At 41.3% G+C, this 14,977-nt stretch overlaps 1 protein-coding gene across 2 annotated transcripts; it reads left to right on the top strand.

The window, feature by feature from the left end:
- The first annotated feature begins 4,965 nt into the window (after positions 1-4,965).
- On the top strand, positions 4,966-12,651 carry LOC131226118 (isoamylase 2, chloroplastic). 2 transcript variants are annotated; one of them, XM_058221817.1, is made up of 2 exons: positions 4,966-5,222; positions 9,608-12,651. In XM_058221817.1, the coding sequence occupies exon 2, from the start codon at positions 9,719-9,721 to the stop codon at positions 12,392-12,394; it is 2,676 nt and encodes an 891-aa protein (XP_058077800.1). In that variant the 5' UTR covers positions 4,966-5,222; positions 9,608-9,718; the 3' UTR covers positions 12,395-12,651. The 2 variants fall into 2 exon arrangements, with proteins under 2 accessions (XP_058077800.1, XP_058077799.1); XM_058221816.1 differs by having other exon boundaries at positions 9,600-12,651.
- The last annotated feature ends 2,326 nt before the right edge of the window (positions 12,652-14,977 follow it).

Below are 14,977 nucleotides of genomic sequence, written 5' to 3'. Positions count from 1 at the left end.
GACTTGGGCCTTGGGCCTTGATTCCCCTCCTTAGGCCCATGTTGTTAAAGGTAGTATTGAACCCTTTTTCTTATGCCTTTACGTGGGGCTTATGTATGTGGTTTGGATATCGGCCTTGGGCCTTGTAGCTATATGGATTATGGTTGGCTATGTCTTGGGGAAATGGTGGTTGAATGTCTCCATTTTGGACCCCCTCTTAGTGTGGTTGAATGCCCACCTTAATCTCTTTCTAGGCTCATTTCTATATTATTTAGGCTCGTAGCTTGTATGCTTAGTCTCGTGGGCTACCCCAGGTAAATGAGCCCCCACTAGAGATTGTATTCCTTATGAGGGATTGGTTAAGGACCTAGACCCTTCATGGTTAGGTAGAGAGTTCATCTTCACCTCATTGGCACCCATATTCATCTTCATGGCCCACTCCCATACGCATCATATGCATGCTTGGTTGAAGTGTGATTGGCCATGGTTGTGCCATTGTGTAGGACATGGTGGTATCTCCCCGAGGGATGGAGTTTTCCCCTCTAGAGCTCGATGGATGCTTGGGATTGATACATGGGTGATTGTGTGATTCATGCATCTGACATTGCATAGCATGTGGGTATCCGCCCTTGCTTCATTAGGGCCTTGCCTCCACATGGATATTCGTGAATGGTCGTATGTGTCGACACTGGAAATATTAGTTGAGCATACCGGGTGCATAAGATGCCCATGGGTGAAATTTCTAAAACTTCCATGGTACCAAGGATTTACTCCAACACCGTGACCGAGTGGAAACTATGAGCGCACGAGGGTCTTATACCGTTAGGTCACGACTCCCACTGTCGTGTAGTTGGTTGGATAGGGGTGTGGCATTACCTGCCTGGTGTGAGGAGGCATTGCTAGGCTGAGTTTGACCAGCTTGTAAATGGGTCCGCTACCTTCAGGCCTCGTTGGTGATTGGCTGTTCACAGGCGGGTAGTGAGGTCTCTTACGCTCGTTTGACTGTGCGGGGTCTGTAAGAGCGGCAGTCATTCGACAGTGTAATGGACCCCGGTGATTTTCTTATGATTGGAAATATACTTGACATATGGTTTGGTTATAAGCACTGACATTACTTGCATTACATTAGCATTGACTGTGTAAGCCCCTTCATGCATGGCCTTGGTATGGCTCCTAATACTCATTGCATGGTATTCATGATAAGCCTTGATAAGGCTGGTGATATTCTCATCAAGCATGTTTCTTTCCTTGTACCACCTACTATTCTTCCGTGCACCATTGACACACACTTTCACCACCCTCTAAGCTTCTATAAGCTTATATACGATTGATGCGTGCAGGAGATTCTAAGCAGGCGTCATAGTAGTAGGGCCTAGAGTAGAGTTAAGCAGTGAGGAATCCAGTGTTGCTGATTTCTCTATCTTTTCTTATTACCTTATGTATGTTCTTTTGAACTTGATGTAAACCGGTAAAAGTTCAAATTTATAGTGGATTTTGCAATGTGTGCCTTTGTTATTCTCATATGTACTTGCCATGATCTTGGGTATGCTTGCATTGAAAATGATTATACTATTATGAAAATTCTCCTTGTAGGATCCCAGGATCGGAACCTGCCTAAGGAGCCGAGAATGGGGTACTACGGAGGCTGTTGCCCACATGGTGGATGCCGAATATGCTCACTTTTGGTTTCATGGTGCCTTACAGAGGACTGCAATACCATTTACATGAATATTGTATTGGTAATAATCCATCAAACAAAAAGGAGTTATTTTAATTACAGGCATGCTCAAGTACGTAACGTCATTGGACGAGTTTTCAACATCCTAAAGGGTAGATTTCCAATACTCAAAGGTACACCACAGTATAAGTTTAAGACATAAGCCAAAATTATGAACACGTATAGTATGCTCTATAACTTTATTAATGTTGTTGGGGATAGAGAATTAGATGATTCTGATGCTGAAAGTAGTGGAGTAGATGAAATTAACCCATCACCTGTTGAGGTGAATGTTGCCTATGAGGAAAGTGTGTTGGAGAATGTGACGTGGGCTGACAGGGATGCATGGGCACGTATGTGCAACTTTAACACGAAAAAGATATGGTTGGATAGCCATCCAAATGACAATTTGAATTCTTAAACACTTTTTTTTTTGGTTGGTTATTTAATATTTACTTTATACTAAAGTTTTAAATAGTAAGTTTGATTATATAAAACTTTGATATATTTGAATATTTTTTAATATGCTTATGTTTAAGTATTTTTTATATTGCTATGATGATGGTTTAGTTCTACTTACATTAATGTTGCAATAATAAAAGAGCTATTTATTATTATTATTATTATTATTATTATTATCATCTTGTATTAAAATGGACATGCCTAATGGATGTGACTTGTCAATATTGTCAAAAGATAAAAGGAAAATGCTAGTACAAATTTCCACAAGAAGATCACCATGTAAGTTTCAAGCAAAGTCAATGTTAGAAATTAACAAGTTATATATATATATATATATGGGAAAAGGTACTATGTGCTCGACCTCACGATAAGCTCTCGTGAGGTCGAGCTGTGTGGGCCCCACCGTGATGCGTGTCGACCATCAACACCGTGCATTTGATGGGTCCCCTCTAAATTATGGGATATCCCAAAAATCAGCCGTATACGGAACTCAGGTGGGCCATACCATCTAAAATCATGTGAAGACATGCCAAAAACATATAAAAGCACTTGGTGGGGCCCACCTGAGTTTTGAATGCTGCTAAAACTTGGTTTGAACCCTCATCCAAGTGGGACACACATAATGGATGGGTTGGATTTGCAAACCACATCTCGGTGGGCCCAAAAAATGATTATGAATGTTTTAATGGTGCACGGCCCCTCCCCACTTCTGTATGTGGTGTGGCCCACACAAGTCACGGATTGACTTGATTTTTGAGACCTAGGCCCACGATGGAATGGTGCATCTGACTGATGGGGTAGATGTTTGAAACACATCACGGTGGGGCCCACACAACTCAACCTCATGGGACAGTCTTGTGAGTTCGACCGCATAGTACCTTTTCCCTATATATATATATATATATATTGATAAACAATATGAACGACATCCTTATCAATTCACTTTTGAAACAAGTTACATTAGGACGAAATGTGGATAATGACTTTAGGATAGATGTGTATAATAGGGTCGTATATGAAACATACGTTAAACTTGGAATGTGCTTAACTAAAGAACACATTCAAAACAATGTGTGGATTTTAAAGAAATACTACAATATCATAAAGGACATGTTAAACGCATATGGGATTCGACTGGGACCCAGATGGTAAGATAGCCTTAGCATCCGATAAAGTATGAGATGAGTATTTGAAGGTGCATGCATATCTCACTTTGTTGCAATAGGTGTTATACGTTTTTAGTATGTTTATACAAATTATAAATTAATAATAATTTATACATATTTCTTATTATGACATGAAGTTGCACAAAAATGCTGAAAAGTTACGTGGAAAACTCCAACCCTGATTTGATGATCTTGCTATCATTACCGAGATTAGACAAATTACATTGAACAAGTCTATTATCATCAGTTACTTACTGCAATGTTAACTCAAGTGTAAAAAGGTGGTAAAAAAGAGTTGGATGATGGATACAATTTGAAAATGAATGGATACAATTTGAAAATGAATTTGGAGCAGACTAGTTGACTTGTTTCAAAAGATCATAGCTACAGTGGTTCAGAAATGTGAATTTTTTTTTGGTTAACAATAGGGTGGGTGAAAATGAAAACTCGAGAACACATGTGTGAAACCACCTTCATTAATATCCGAACCGCAGTCAGCTCAAAGAAGAAATTCAAGTGGGTTCCATAGTTTCCACCGTTTAAGTTAGTTAATATATGCCATGTTTATAGTTTTAAAGTGCCTGAGTATCAACCATCACACTCGGCGGGATTATCAAAATCCTGGACGCGGATTTCTTGCTAGAGCCTTTCGCAGTAAGTCCCTTCGAAAGGATGGTGGGTGAGGCCATTTCGATATTCGTGAACTCCGTCCAGCCGTTTTGAGAGCCCAATTTAGGACATATAACCGAAAATCAGGTGTATCAAACACTAAGTGGGCCACAAGAGAGGAAACACTGAGAATTCAATAAGCACCATTGAAGTATTCTTATGGCTATAAAAGTTTTGTATCTGCTGTATTTTTTCCGTTTTCACTTCATCTAATTAGGAATGACCTTATAAATGGTTTGGATAGCATATAAACATCAAGCTAGAGCTTAGGATGGTTTAAACTGTAAGAATTTCTTTCCCAAATTTCCCACTCGTGTGAGTCACTTGAGGTTTGTATCCATCTCATTTTCCGTTGTACGTCCTAAATTTAGATCTAAAAACGGATGGACGGAATGGATTTCTCACATAAATTACAGTGTGCCCCACCGGCATCCTTAGCGCAGGAACTTCCTGCCTAGAGGCTTTTGCACGAAATCCGCGTCCCAAAAACCTCATCTACGCACGACGCGGATTGCGTCCTACCCCCGCCCGTTTCTAGCCACCAACGGGCAGTTCTGTTGGCGGGCCCACCGTGATGTGTCTGTTTATCCACGCCGTCCATCCCTTCTCTCAGATCATTTTAAGGTGTGAGCACAAAAATTAGATGTATTCAATGATAGAGTGTGGACCACACCCTGCATTTAATGCTTTGTGCATTTAATGCAACCCAAACTTATTATTTGGTGTGGTCCACTTGAGCGTTAGATCTACCTCATTTTTTATATACATGATTTAAAATGATATGATAGAAGGTATGGACGGCGTGGATAAACAGATACATCACGGTGGGCCAGCCCGCCGAACTGCTCGTGTGTGTCTAGAGACGGGCGGGGGTAGGACATCTACGCAAACCGAGTCCGGACGAAGAAGGCCACGTGACGAAAGCGCTTTTCCCCTCTAGATTCGGACCGTTGTCCAAATCGTCTAGAACCGTCAGATTCCGCCACGCAGCCCTTCGAGATGGCCCTCTTCCATCTAACGGTCCAGATCAGCATATGCCTATTACATTTCTCTTTGCTATCTAGTGTTGTGTGGTCGAGAGAGATCGAGATCGAGATCGAGATCGTGAGAGAGTGGGCATCTTCTTCTTACTTGGATTCTTGCAGTTCATCTTCCGTACGCAGCACCTTGCAATTCCGTGGCGGGAACCCCGACTCACTCCGCCCTCTCCAGCATGAAAATAACCCCATGTAAGTAGTCCGGATGAACAACCTCTTCCGTTTTTTCAACTCATTTTCTACTGTTTCTCTTAGTTTGGGACTTCTTTTTTAAAAATCCGGGTTTATCTTTTCCAATTCGAAATATAGAAAATTCCATCGGTGAAGAAAAGTTCTTCATTGGATGATCTAACCCTGAAGCTGAAGGCAGCTTCACCAGTGTCCTTATCCGTTCTGCTCAAATTCAGACACATGGCATCTCATCTCATGATCCCAGCCGTTCATCCGGCCTGTTTTCCACTATGGATGGACCAGTTCCAGTCCGATCCGTGATCCTCTTTACCGGTCCGATGGTTAAAATCTTTGCGATCTTCTTTCGTGTTGCCAATTTATTGGACGGTCTGGATCATGTCATGATAAGCGGCATCGGTGCATGGTGCTTGAACCGAAGTGGATATAGGCCAATTTTTGTAGGCTGGAGCATGATCCATTAAAAAATTGTCAAGCTTAAGTGCGGCCATTGAGCAATTTTTACATGTATGCAAGTGGAATGTAATTAGGGGTGGCGGTGGGTTGGGTACGGTTACCCATTTCATTTAGTAAAAGGGCCGATTAATTCTTGCCTGAACCCGGCATGTGACCCATTTCCTTGTGGCCCACCCGACCCACTTAAAACCAACCGAGCCCAAGCCTTACTCGACTAGACTCATTTCATTGTAATTGGGTTTGGGTCGAACGACCAGACTCACCAACTAAGGTTTAGGAATGGTACAAGTGGAATATAATTAGGGGTGGCCGTGGGTTGGGTTGGGTTACCCAATCCATTTAGTAAAAGGGCCGATTAATTTTTGCCCGAACCCGGCCCATCACCCATTTCCTTGGCCCAACCCAACCCAACCCAACCCAACCCAACCCACTTAATACTAGGCAGAGCTTGACTAGACTCATTCAATTGTAATTGGATTTGGCTTGAACGACCTAACTCGCCAATTAAGGTTTAAGAATGATACAAGAGGAATGTTATTAGTGGCGGCAGCGGGTTGGGTTTGGTTGCCCAATCCATTTACTAAAAGGGCCTATTGAATCTTGCCAGAGCCCAGGTTGTGACACATTTCCCTTTGGCCCAACCTGACCCACTTAAAACTGGTCAAGCTCAAGCCTGACTCGACTAGACTCATTTAATTGTAATTGGGTTTGGCTCGAATGGCCAGACTCACCAACTAAGGTTTAAGAATGATACAAGAGGAATGTAGTGGTGGTGGTGGGTTGGGTTTGGTTGCCCAATCCATTTACTAAAAGGGCCTATTGATTCTTGCCAGAGCCCGGCCAGTGATCCATTTCCCTGTGGCCCAACCCGACCCACATAAAACTGGTTGAACCCAAGCCTGACTCGACTAGACTCATTTAATTGTAATTGGTTTGGCTCGAATGGCCATACTCGCCAACTAAGGTTTAAGAATAATACAAGTGGAATGTAATTAGGGGAGGCGGTGGGTTGGGTTTGGTTACCCAATCCATTTACTAAAATGGCCAATTAATTCCTTGGCCTGTGACCCATTTCCCTGTGGCCCAAACTCAACCCACTTGAAACTGGTCGAGCCCAAGCTTAACTCAACCAGACTCATTTCATTGTAATTGGGTTTGGTTCGAATGACCAAACTCGCCTACCAAGGTTTAAGAATGATACAAGTGGAATGTACTTAGGGGTGGCGATGGGTTGGGTTTGGTTACCCAATCCATCTACTAAAATGGCCAATTAATTCCTGCCCAAACCTGGCCTATGACCCATTTCCATGGCCCAAACCGACCCACTTAAATCTAGTCAACCCCATGCCTGACTCGACTAGACTCATTTAATTGTGATTGGGTTTGGCTCAAACAGCCAGACTCGCCAACTAAGGTTTAAGAATAATACAAGTAGAATGTAATTAGGGGTGGCGGTGGGTTGGGTTTGATTACCCAATCCATTTACTAAAAGGGCCTATTGATTCTTGCTAGAACCCGACCTGTGACCCATTTCCCTATGGCCCAACCCTACCAACTCAAAGCTTGTATAGCCCAAGCCCGACTCAACCTGACTCATTTAATTGTAATTGGGTTTGGCTCAAACAACCAGACTCACCAACTAAGGTTTAAGAATGGACTATGAGGTTATAGGTTGTGAAACCCAGGCCAATCTGCAGATACTCACATTTGTAGCTACATCATATGAATTATATTTATATTTTATTATTTTGTTTTGGGTTTTGGGTCAGGTCAGGTTATTTTGCATGGCCCATGGATAACCTACATCGCCAGGTCGTGTCGAGTAGGGCCCAACCCAAGCCCAACCCATTTACTTAAATTGGTCACATTTCTAGCTTGAGGTCAACCTGCTACCCATTTAGATCAGCTTGAACCTGCCTCAGAAGTGCGTTAGGCCAGTTGATTCATGGGCCAACCCAACTCATTGTGACCCTCAAAATTAATGTATATACAACTAATTTACATTATTATTATTATTACCACACCACTGGCCTAGATTTGGTGTGACCTGACTAGATGACCAATGAGCTTGACCCAAGCTCACCCCAATCACTGGTCAGGCCCGAACTTTTAGACATGATCCGACAAACCTAGGAGTCTCGTACTAAACCCAACCCATGACAGGCTAAGCGGAAAACTTTGATGTGCTTGCTAACCTTTTGATACACTTATTCGGAACTGTGTTATTATCAAAATTTTGTGTGTTAGTAATCCTTGAATATCTACTGAAAAAGTGATTTTGTTTGAACCCCGACTTTGGCAAGTTGCAACTTGACTCGAGACCGGACGAGTCTGGCTGAGTTGCCGAGTCTTATATCCACAAGACACCCCATGCATTTGCCACAAAATGGCAACTCGGCCATAGACCATGGTACAGTGAGCATACATGCACAAGAACTAGATCATCAAAGTCGCAGACCTGATTGTGGATGGAGCTTTTCCTGAAAATCACCCTAGTCTACAATCTTTAACCATCTGATTTCATCTTTTGAATTTAGACCACTGACCCTTTTTCTTTTGTAAGTCATCCATTTGATAGCCACCGTTAAAAAGATTAGGATAATCTGATTAGTGTGTTTTTTTAAAAATGCCTGGCCCATAACTTTGCTTGTCTAGATTGGCATGCATGTTACCACATCTACAGTGGATTGCCATAACTACCTTGTCAATGCAAAGAAAGTTTCCTATTTTCTTGAATTTCATTTATTAGATGGATCCTAATCATGTTATTTCCTACTTAGCATCTGTTCAAGAACTTTAAGAATCTCTAGTGTTAGATTTCCTATTTGGACAAGGATTAGAGTTTTAAAAAGTTTGTTAGTAGTTGTGTTGGGTCTAATGAAATTCGTACCTTTCATTATTTGAATGGAAATCTGTCTCATTGCTGTTTCCATGCGAAACCCTGCAAGTTGAGAGATACCTCTTGTATCAGAATGTCTTGTCATCTTTCTAGTAATATTGAATCTATTGATAGTCTGCCTCTTGTAGCAACATGGCCATAATAATTGGAGATTGTTCATGGGTAAAAGTGTTGTTATGTTCAATTCAAATGCTTCAAAGAGTCCCACCACATTTCATGTCCACCAATGACATTTTGCATATATGGAAAGAACTTAATCTAACTTGGTAAACATATATGGAAAGAACTTAATCTAACTTGAAAGCAATTATGAGACCTTATTTTTAGATTTTAAGTTGAAGTAACTCACTGTCATTAAGAAGCCGTTAGGATGGAAGAATAATACTGTGATATTCCCCTAATATTCTTTCAACAGAGCTATTGATTATTGCAGTAAGAGGCTGAAAGGGTCTTCGTAAACCATGATGAAAAATCATCTTGTTCTGAGTTTAATAGTTCTCCCTGCAATATGTCATGGTGCCAAAATACCTAGGTATTTATACTCTCGCCAAAGGGCTACCTAAAGAAAGAGCCCTTCTTATGGGAACTTGCACTTGTGCAAATCTAATGCGGGGGTATTTTCACACCGGGCTCGAGTGGGGTGGCCTGTGGGATGCAGGGGCACACTCAAGGTTGGGCGGTTCGCGGAATCCATGTGATTTGGGGCCTATGTGAGGCAAAACCCATGGATGTGGGGCCCACGAGGGGGTGGAACCTATGGATTTGGGGCCCATGAGGAGGGTTTGGCCGAGGACCCAACCCATGGATTTAAGGCCTAGGCTACGAGATAAATGGATTAATTCACCATGCTCTATCAGTTCGAGCTTTTAGAGCAAGTGGTTAATTGTCCTGCATCAAAATCCTATTCTCATGCCTCTTTGAGAAAGCATCAATCAAGGGCTAGTGTATTCCATTCATGCAAATATTCTGTCTTGTTTCTGAAGCTACTCATTCAGCTAATTGATTCTCTTATCTCTCTAACGAAGGAGTACAGAAAAATCAGTAGGCAAACCTCCTCCATTCTTTCAACGGTTCTCATCCTGCTTTCAAGTCTGGAGGAAATCGTTCTGGTCCTGACTCTCTGTGTTTCTCTTCCCAAGTGACAATGACAACTATCCCACCGTCAAGTACAATGCAGGCCCACAATCTAAACAGTGAAGTTATCAAATTGGCGGAATCATCAGTCACTGCCTATCATTGTGATAGAATTAAAGGCACCCACAAAGCAAATAAACTGCACTCATTGAGAAGAAACAGAATTCGTCGAGGAAGCTCAAGTGATGTAATCAGTACTGCTCATCGCATTCATCATTTGAAAATTTGTGCCATGTCACAAAGTTTTGTTGATCAAATTGGGCTTCATTTGGGTACGAGTAGTGAAACTGAAGTACTAGAAAAGACACCATCGTATTTATTTAGAACGGAAATCGGTGGGCAGGTGAAGGTATCAGTTGGAAGAAAAAACACGAAATATGCCGTATATATTGAAGTTTCATCCTTGCCAAAATGGAGCAGTGAACATAACCTGGCATTAAGCTGGGGCGTGTTCAGATCTGACGCTTCACGTTTGATGGTTTTAAACTCTCAAAGCTCAGATCCAAACACAAGCAAGTCTTTGTCAGAAACCACTGTCCAAACGCCGTTTGTGGAGAAATCTCTAGGTAGACATGCAGCAGAGTTGGAATTTGATTCAAATCAAGCTCCATTCTACCTATCTTTTCTTCTGCACTCTTCACTCGGTGCAGCTGCTGGTGAGTCAGGGATAAGAACTCATAGGAAAACAAGTTTCTGTGTGCCCGTGGGTATCGGTTCAGGATGTCCTGTGCCTTTTGGCATTTCGTTTTCCCGCGACGGTTCGGTGAATTTCTCTTTGTTTTCAAGGAATGCGGAAAGAGTTGCCTTGTGCTTGTATGGTGAGATGACAGACGAGCCCTCATTAGAGATTGATTTAGATCCTTACGTTAATCGAACAGGTGATATTTGGCATGTTTCGATGGAAAATGTGGACGGCTTTGTGAGCTACGGGTATCGATGTAAGGGAGACATTCTTTGGGACAAGGGGAGTAGATTTCATGTGCGACATGTGCTATTGGATCCATATGCAAAGATTCTTGGAAGTTTCTTTCCTGATCAAGGCAAATCTATCTCTCTGGCAAAGTGTCTTGGGCGCTTGTCCAAGGAACCTGCGTTTGATTGGACGGGCCATGTCTATCCGTGCTTGCCTATGGAGAAACTTGTAGTTTATCGACTAAATGTGGGGCGTTTTACTGAGGACAAGTCCAGTCAGCTACCTACAGATGTTGCCGGGACCTTTACTGGTCTCATTAAGAAGCTACACCATTTCAAAACTCTGGGTGTAAATGCAATCTTATTGGAGCCGATTTTTCCTTTTGATGAACAAAAGGGACCCTATCTTCCATATCATTTCTTTTCACCGCTGAACTCATACGGGCCCACATGTGATTGTTTGTTGGCTATTACTTCCATGAAAGAGATGGTTAAAACATTGCATGCCAATGGCATAGAGGTTCTACTGGAGGTCGTTTTCACATCCACTGCCGAGGGAGGAGATGCTGCCTGTCAAACAATAGCGTTCAGAGGAATTGATAATTCGTCCTATTATATTGTTGGCAGGGATGCAGAATCAGCGGCTGATAATGCTTTGAACTGCAATCATCCCATTGTCCAAAGGATGATTTTGGACAGTCTACAGTACTGGGTGACCGAGTTTCACATTGATGGGTTTTGCTTTATGAATGCTGCGTCTCTAACCCAAGGGTTGAATGGAGAGCATTTATCCCGCCCGCCTTTGCTTGAGGCTATTGCATTCGACCCAATACTTTCCAAGACTAAGATCATAGCAGATTGCTGGTCTCCACTCGAAATGTCATGCAAAGAAATCCAATTCCCCCATTGGAAAAGGTGGGCAGAAATGAATACGAAATTTTGTCACGATGTTAGGGATTTCCTAAGGGGTGAAGGTCTCCTCAGTGACTTCGCCACACGGCTTTGTGGAAGTGGAGACATCTTCTCAGATGGTAGGGGTCCGGCATTTTCTTTTAACTTTATCACAAGGAATTTCGGATTTCATCTCGTGGACTTGGTCAGCTTCAGCAGTGGTGATCTCTCTTCGCAGTTAAGTTGGAACTGTGGTGAAGAAGGGCCTACAAGTAATGCTGTTGTCCTAGAAACACGACTTAAACAGATACGCAATTTTCTCTTCATCTTATTCATTTCGCTCGGCGTTCCTGTTCTTAACATGGGGGATGAATGTGGCCAATCGACAGGTGGGTCGCTATCTGACAGTGACCGGAAGCCTTTCAATTGGAATAGTCTAAAAACCAGTTTTGCTATTCAAACGACTCAGTTTATCGCATTTCTAATTAGTCTTAGAATGAGGAGAAATGATATTTTCCAGAAGAGGAATTTTATGCTGGTAAAAAATATAGATTGGAGAGGAAATGATCAATTTCTGCCAAAATGGGAAGATCCATCATCCAAATTCCTTGCCGTGACATTGAAGACCGATGAAGATGAAGATGACAGATCTGATAGGGGCGACTTATTTATTGCCTTCAATGCAAGCAAGTCATCGGAGAGTGTTATTCTGCCTCAGCTTCCCGAAGAAATGGAATGGCTTTGTTTGGTCGATACTTCTCTCCCATTTCCAGGTTTTTTCTTGGAGGATGGTGGGCCCACCTTCAAACAAGCAGGATTAGCCACTTATGAAATAATGTCTCACAGCTGTGCTCTATTTGAAGCTAAAAGGAGGAGTTCCTGAATTGTTTGAGCCATTCAATAAAGAATCCGCCTACAATAAATACTACGATCTAATTGGCAGTAGCTTTTCAATAATTCCATTTAGCTTAAAGCTGAAAAGCTAGTAAATAAAGAGAAGGGAAATCTTGCGACTTGTGTTGCTGATTGTATTGGAAGTTGTTGAGCGGTGTAATCTAAAGCAGTAATCAGTGTATTTGTAATGTAAGAGTTGTGTTAATGAAGTTGAACGTAAGTTATGTTGTGATTCTTAAACAGAAATCTCGTGTTATGGTTTTGTTTTTCGTGGGATTATCACAAGTTGAACTTTGAGCTTCTGCAAGTGGAAACCAGTTCAGCCATCCTTATTGTAATTTCCTCCCGCCGTGGATAGATCATGCCTCAAAGAATCTCCAAAATTTAAACATTTCAACCATCTCATCTCCCGACCTCTGTGGGCCCCATTGTGATGTGTGTCGGACATCTGCACCATGCATTTGGTGGACCCCCACCTCTAGAGAATTTTTAGGGTTTGGCCTTTTCACAGCAGGGTCTGGAACCTGGATCACCGAACAAATATGCACCTTTTTTTTTTTTCTTTTTTTTTTTTTTGCATCCATTGATAAAAATTAGTCTGGCCAACAATCTGAACCTCTCATTTTTGCATCCATTGATAAAAATTCTCTTGCAAGGATTATATTCATTTAGCAGTTTGGGTAACATTGTTGGATTTTGTCTTTTTGTAATCTTACAAATAAAAATGTCATTTTAATTAGCTGTGATTAGCGGTTATTGAAGTGGTCGTTTGTTGGCCGTTGGCCTTTTAAAATTCTCTTTAACAGCTTGGATTTGAAATTGAAGTCTTTTAAGAGATCCTGGTTGCTTTCTAAAGGAAAACGCAAGTTTAGAAAAATGACCCGTCAAGCAGAACTGGTAGAATTTGGTGTCTATTGCTGAGAAATAGATGATTAAAACATGGTATTTCTAATAACTGGGGCAAATTACACTACTAAAGAAACAATGAACAAAAAGAAAAAATCACAGATTTCCAAAGCAAAACACAATTTAAGGAAAACATCCATTAAGCTAAAGTCATAGAAATTTGGATCAAAACAGATGATTAATGTATGGTTTTTCTTATAGCAGTAGCCAAATTACACTAAAGAAAACAGCCATCAAAAGACCCATGTCATGGATTTCAAAAGCCAAGTACATATTCAGGAACAGGTCCATCAAATAGAGCTGGCAGTTCTGGATGATCTAGATTGAAAGTAGATGATTAGTATGTGGTCTTACCACAGTCATGTATATACATTTGGGCTGAAATTGTTGTTGATGTCTCAAATCTTTTCAGCAACAGGGTTTGTCGATGACATCAACAATCCGTTGGATGCTCTCGAGAGCTATTTGATGCCATCGGAAAAATTCGAAAATTTTATAATTGGTTGCTGGACACTTTTGGTATCCTGCTCGATGCCATCGATGAGAGGTTCGATGCCATCGACAAGCCGTTGATGACATCGAAGTGCCATCGAGAAAATCCGGAAAATCCATGTTTAGTCGTTGAAACATTTTGGTATTTTGTTCGATACCATCGAAGATGTTTGATGCCATCGACAGTCTGTCAATGCCATTGAAGTCCCATCAAAGGTGTCATCGAACGATCACACGGAAATTATGTAGAATTGCATTAGTGCGGGATTTATTTCCTATTTCGATTGTGATTCGCCTAGAGGCTATATATAGGGTGTAATCGGGAATAGGGTGTATCTCAAAGCTTTCTAATTCATTCCTAAGGTTTTAAGGGTGTAGCTTAGGTAATTCGAGGCTTGTTCGAATCGAATAATCTATCTCTTGTAATTTTATGCTTTTCATAGTGCATATATGTCGCTTTGTGCCGTGTTTTTTTTCCTGAAAAGGTTTTTCCATGTTAAATCCAAAGTCTTTGTGATTGTGATTGGTTGTGCGATTGGAATACTTTGCTTGATTAATTTCTGTGTGCTTTTGCAGTCCCTCAACAAGTGGTATCAGAGCAAACGTTGAGGCCCGGATTGAATATGAAAGTGTAGTATCAATGGCTTCTAATCCTAAGTTTGATGTTAAGAAATATTCTGGGAAAAATAACTTTGAATTATAGAAGGTTAAGATGATCAGTCTCCAAGTTCAACAAGGATTGGACGATGCCATTCTTGAGAAGCGGCCAGATTCTATGACAAATGATGAATTAAATAAGATAGATAAGAAAACGAGAACCTCTATCCAATTGTGCCTAATGGATGGGGTCTTCTACAATGTCATGAGAGAGAAAATTGTAGCAAGTATATGGGCGAAATTAGAGAATATCTATATGAAGAAATCTCTTGAGAATCGCCTGTACTTGAAGCTTCAGTTGTTTAATTTGAAGATGGCAGATGGAGGTGATGTTGAGGCCCATATTAGTAACTTTAATAAGATGATTTGTAAATTTTTAAATGTGGAGGAAACGATTAAAGATGAGGATCATGCATGCATCCTATTGAATTTTCTCCTAGATTCGTATGAGTCATTCAAGAACTTGTTGTGCATTGGTAAATCGACATTTAGCATTGATACCGTTATCTCAGCCCTT

The sequence above is a fragment of the Magnolia sinica genome, chromosome 14, assembly GCF_029962835.1.
Source record: "Magnolia sinica isolate HGM2019 chromosome 14, MsV1, whole genome shotgun sequence".
Taxonomy (NCBI): Eukaryota; Viridiplantae; Streptophyta; class Magnoliopsida; order Magnoliales; family Magnoliaceae; genus Magnolia; species Magnolia sinica.
The sequence above is the reverse complement of the archived record's forward strand: the minus strand, read 5'-3'. Positions and strand labels throughout refer to the sequence as shown.

What these genes read in the sequence shown, in the direction of transcription:
- LOC131226118 (XM_058221817.1), top strand. Translation starts at nt 9,719, where the DNA reads ATGACAACTATCCCACCGTCAAGTACAATGCAGGCCCACAATCTAAAC.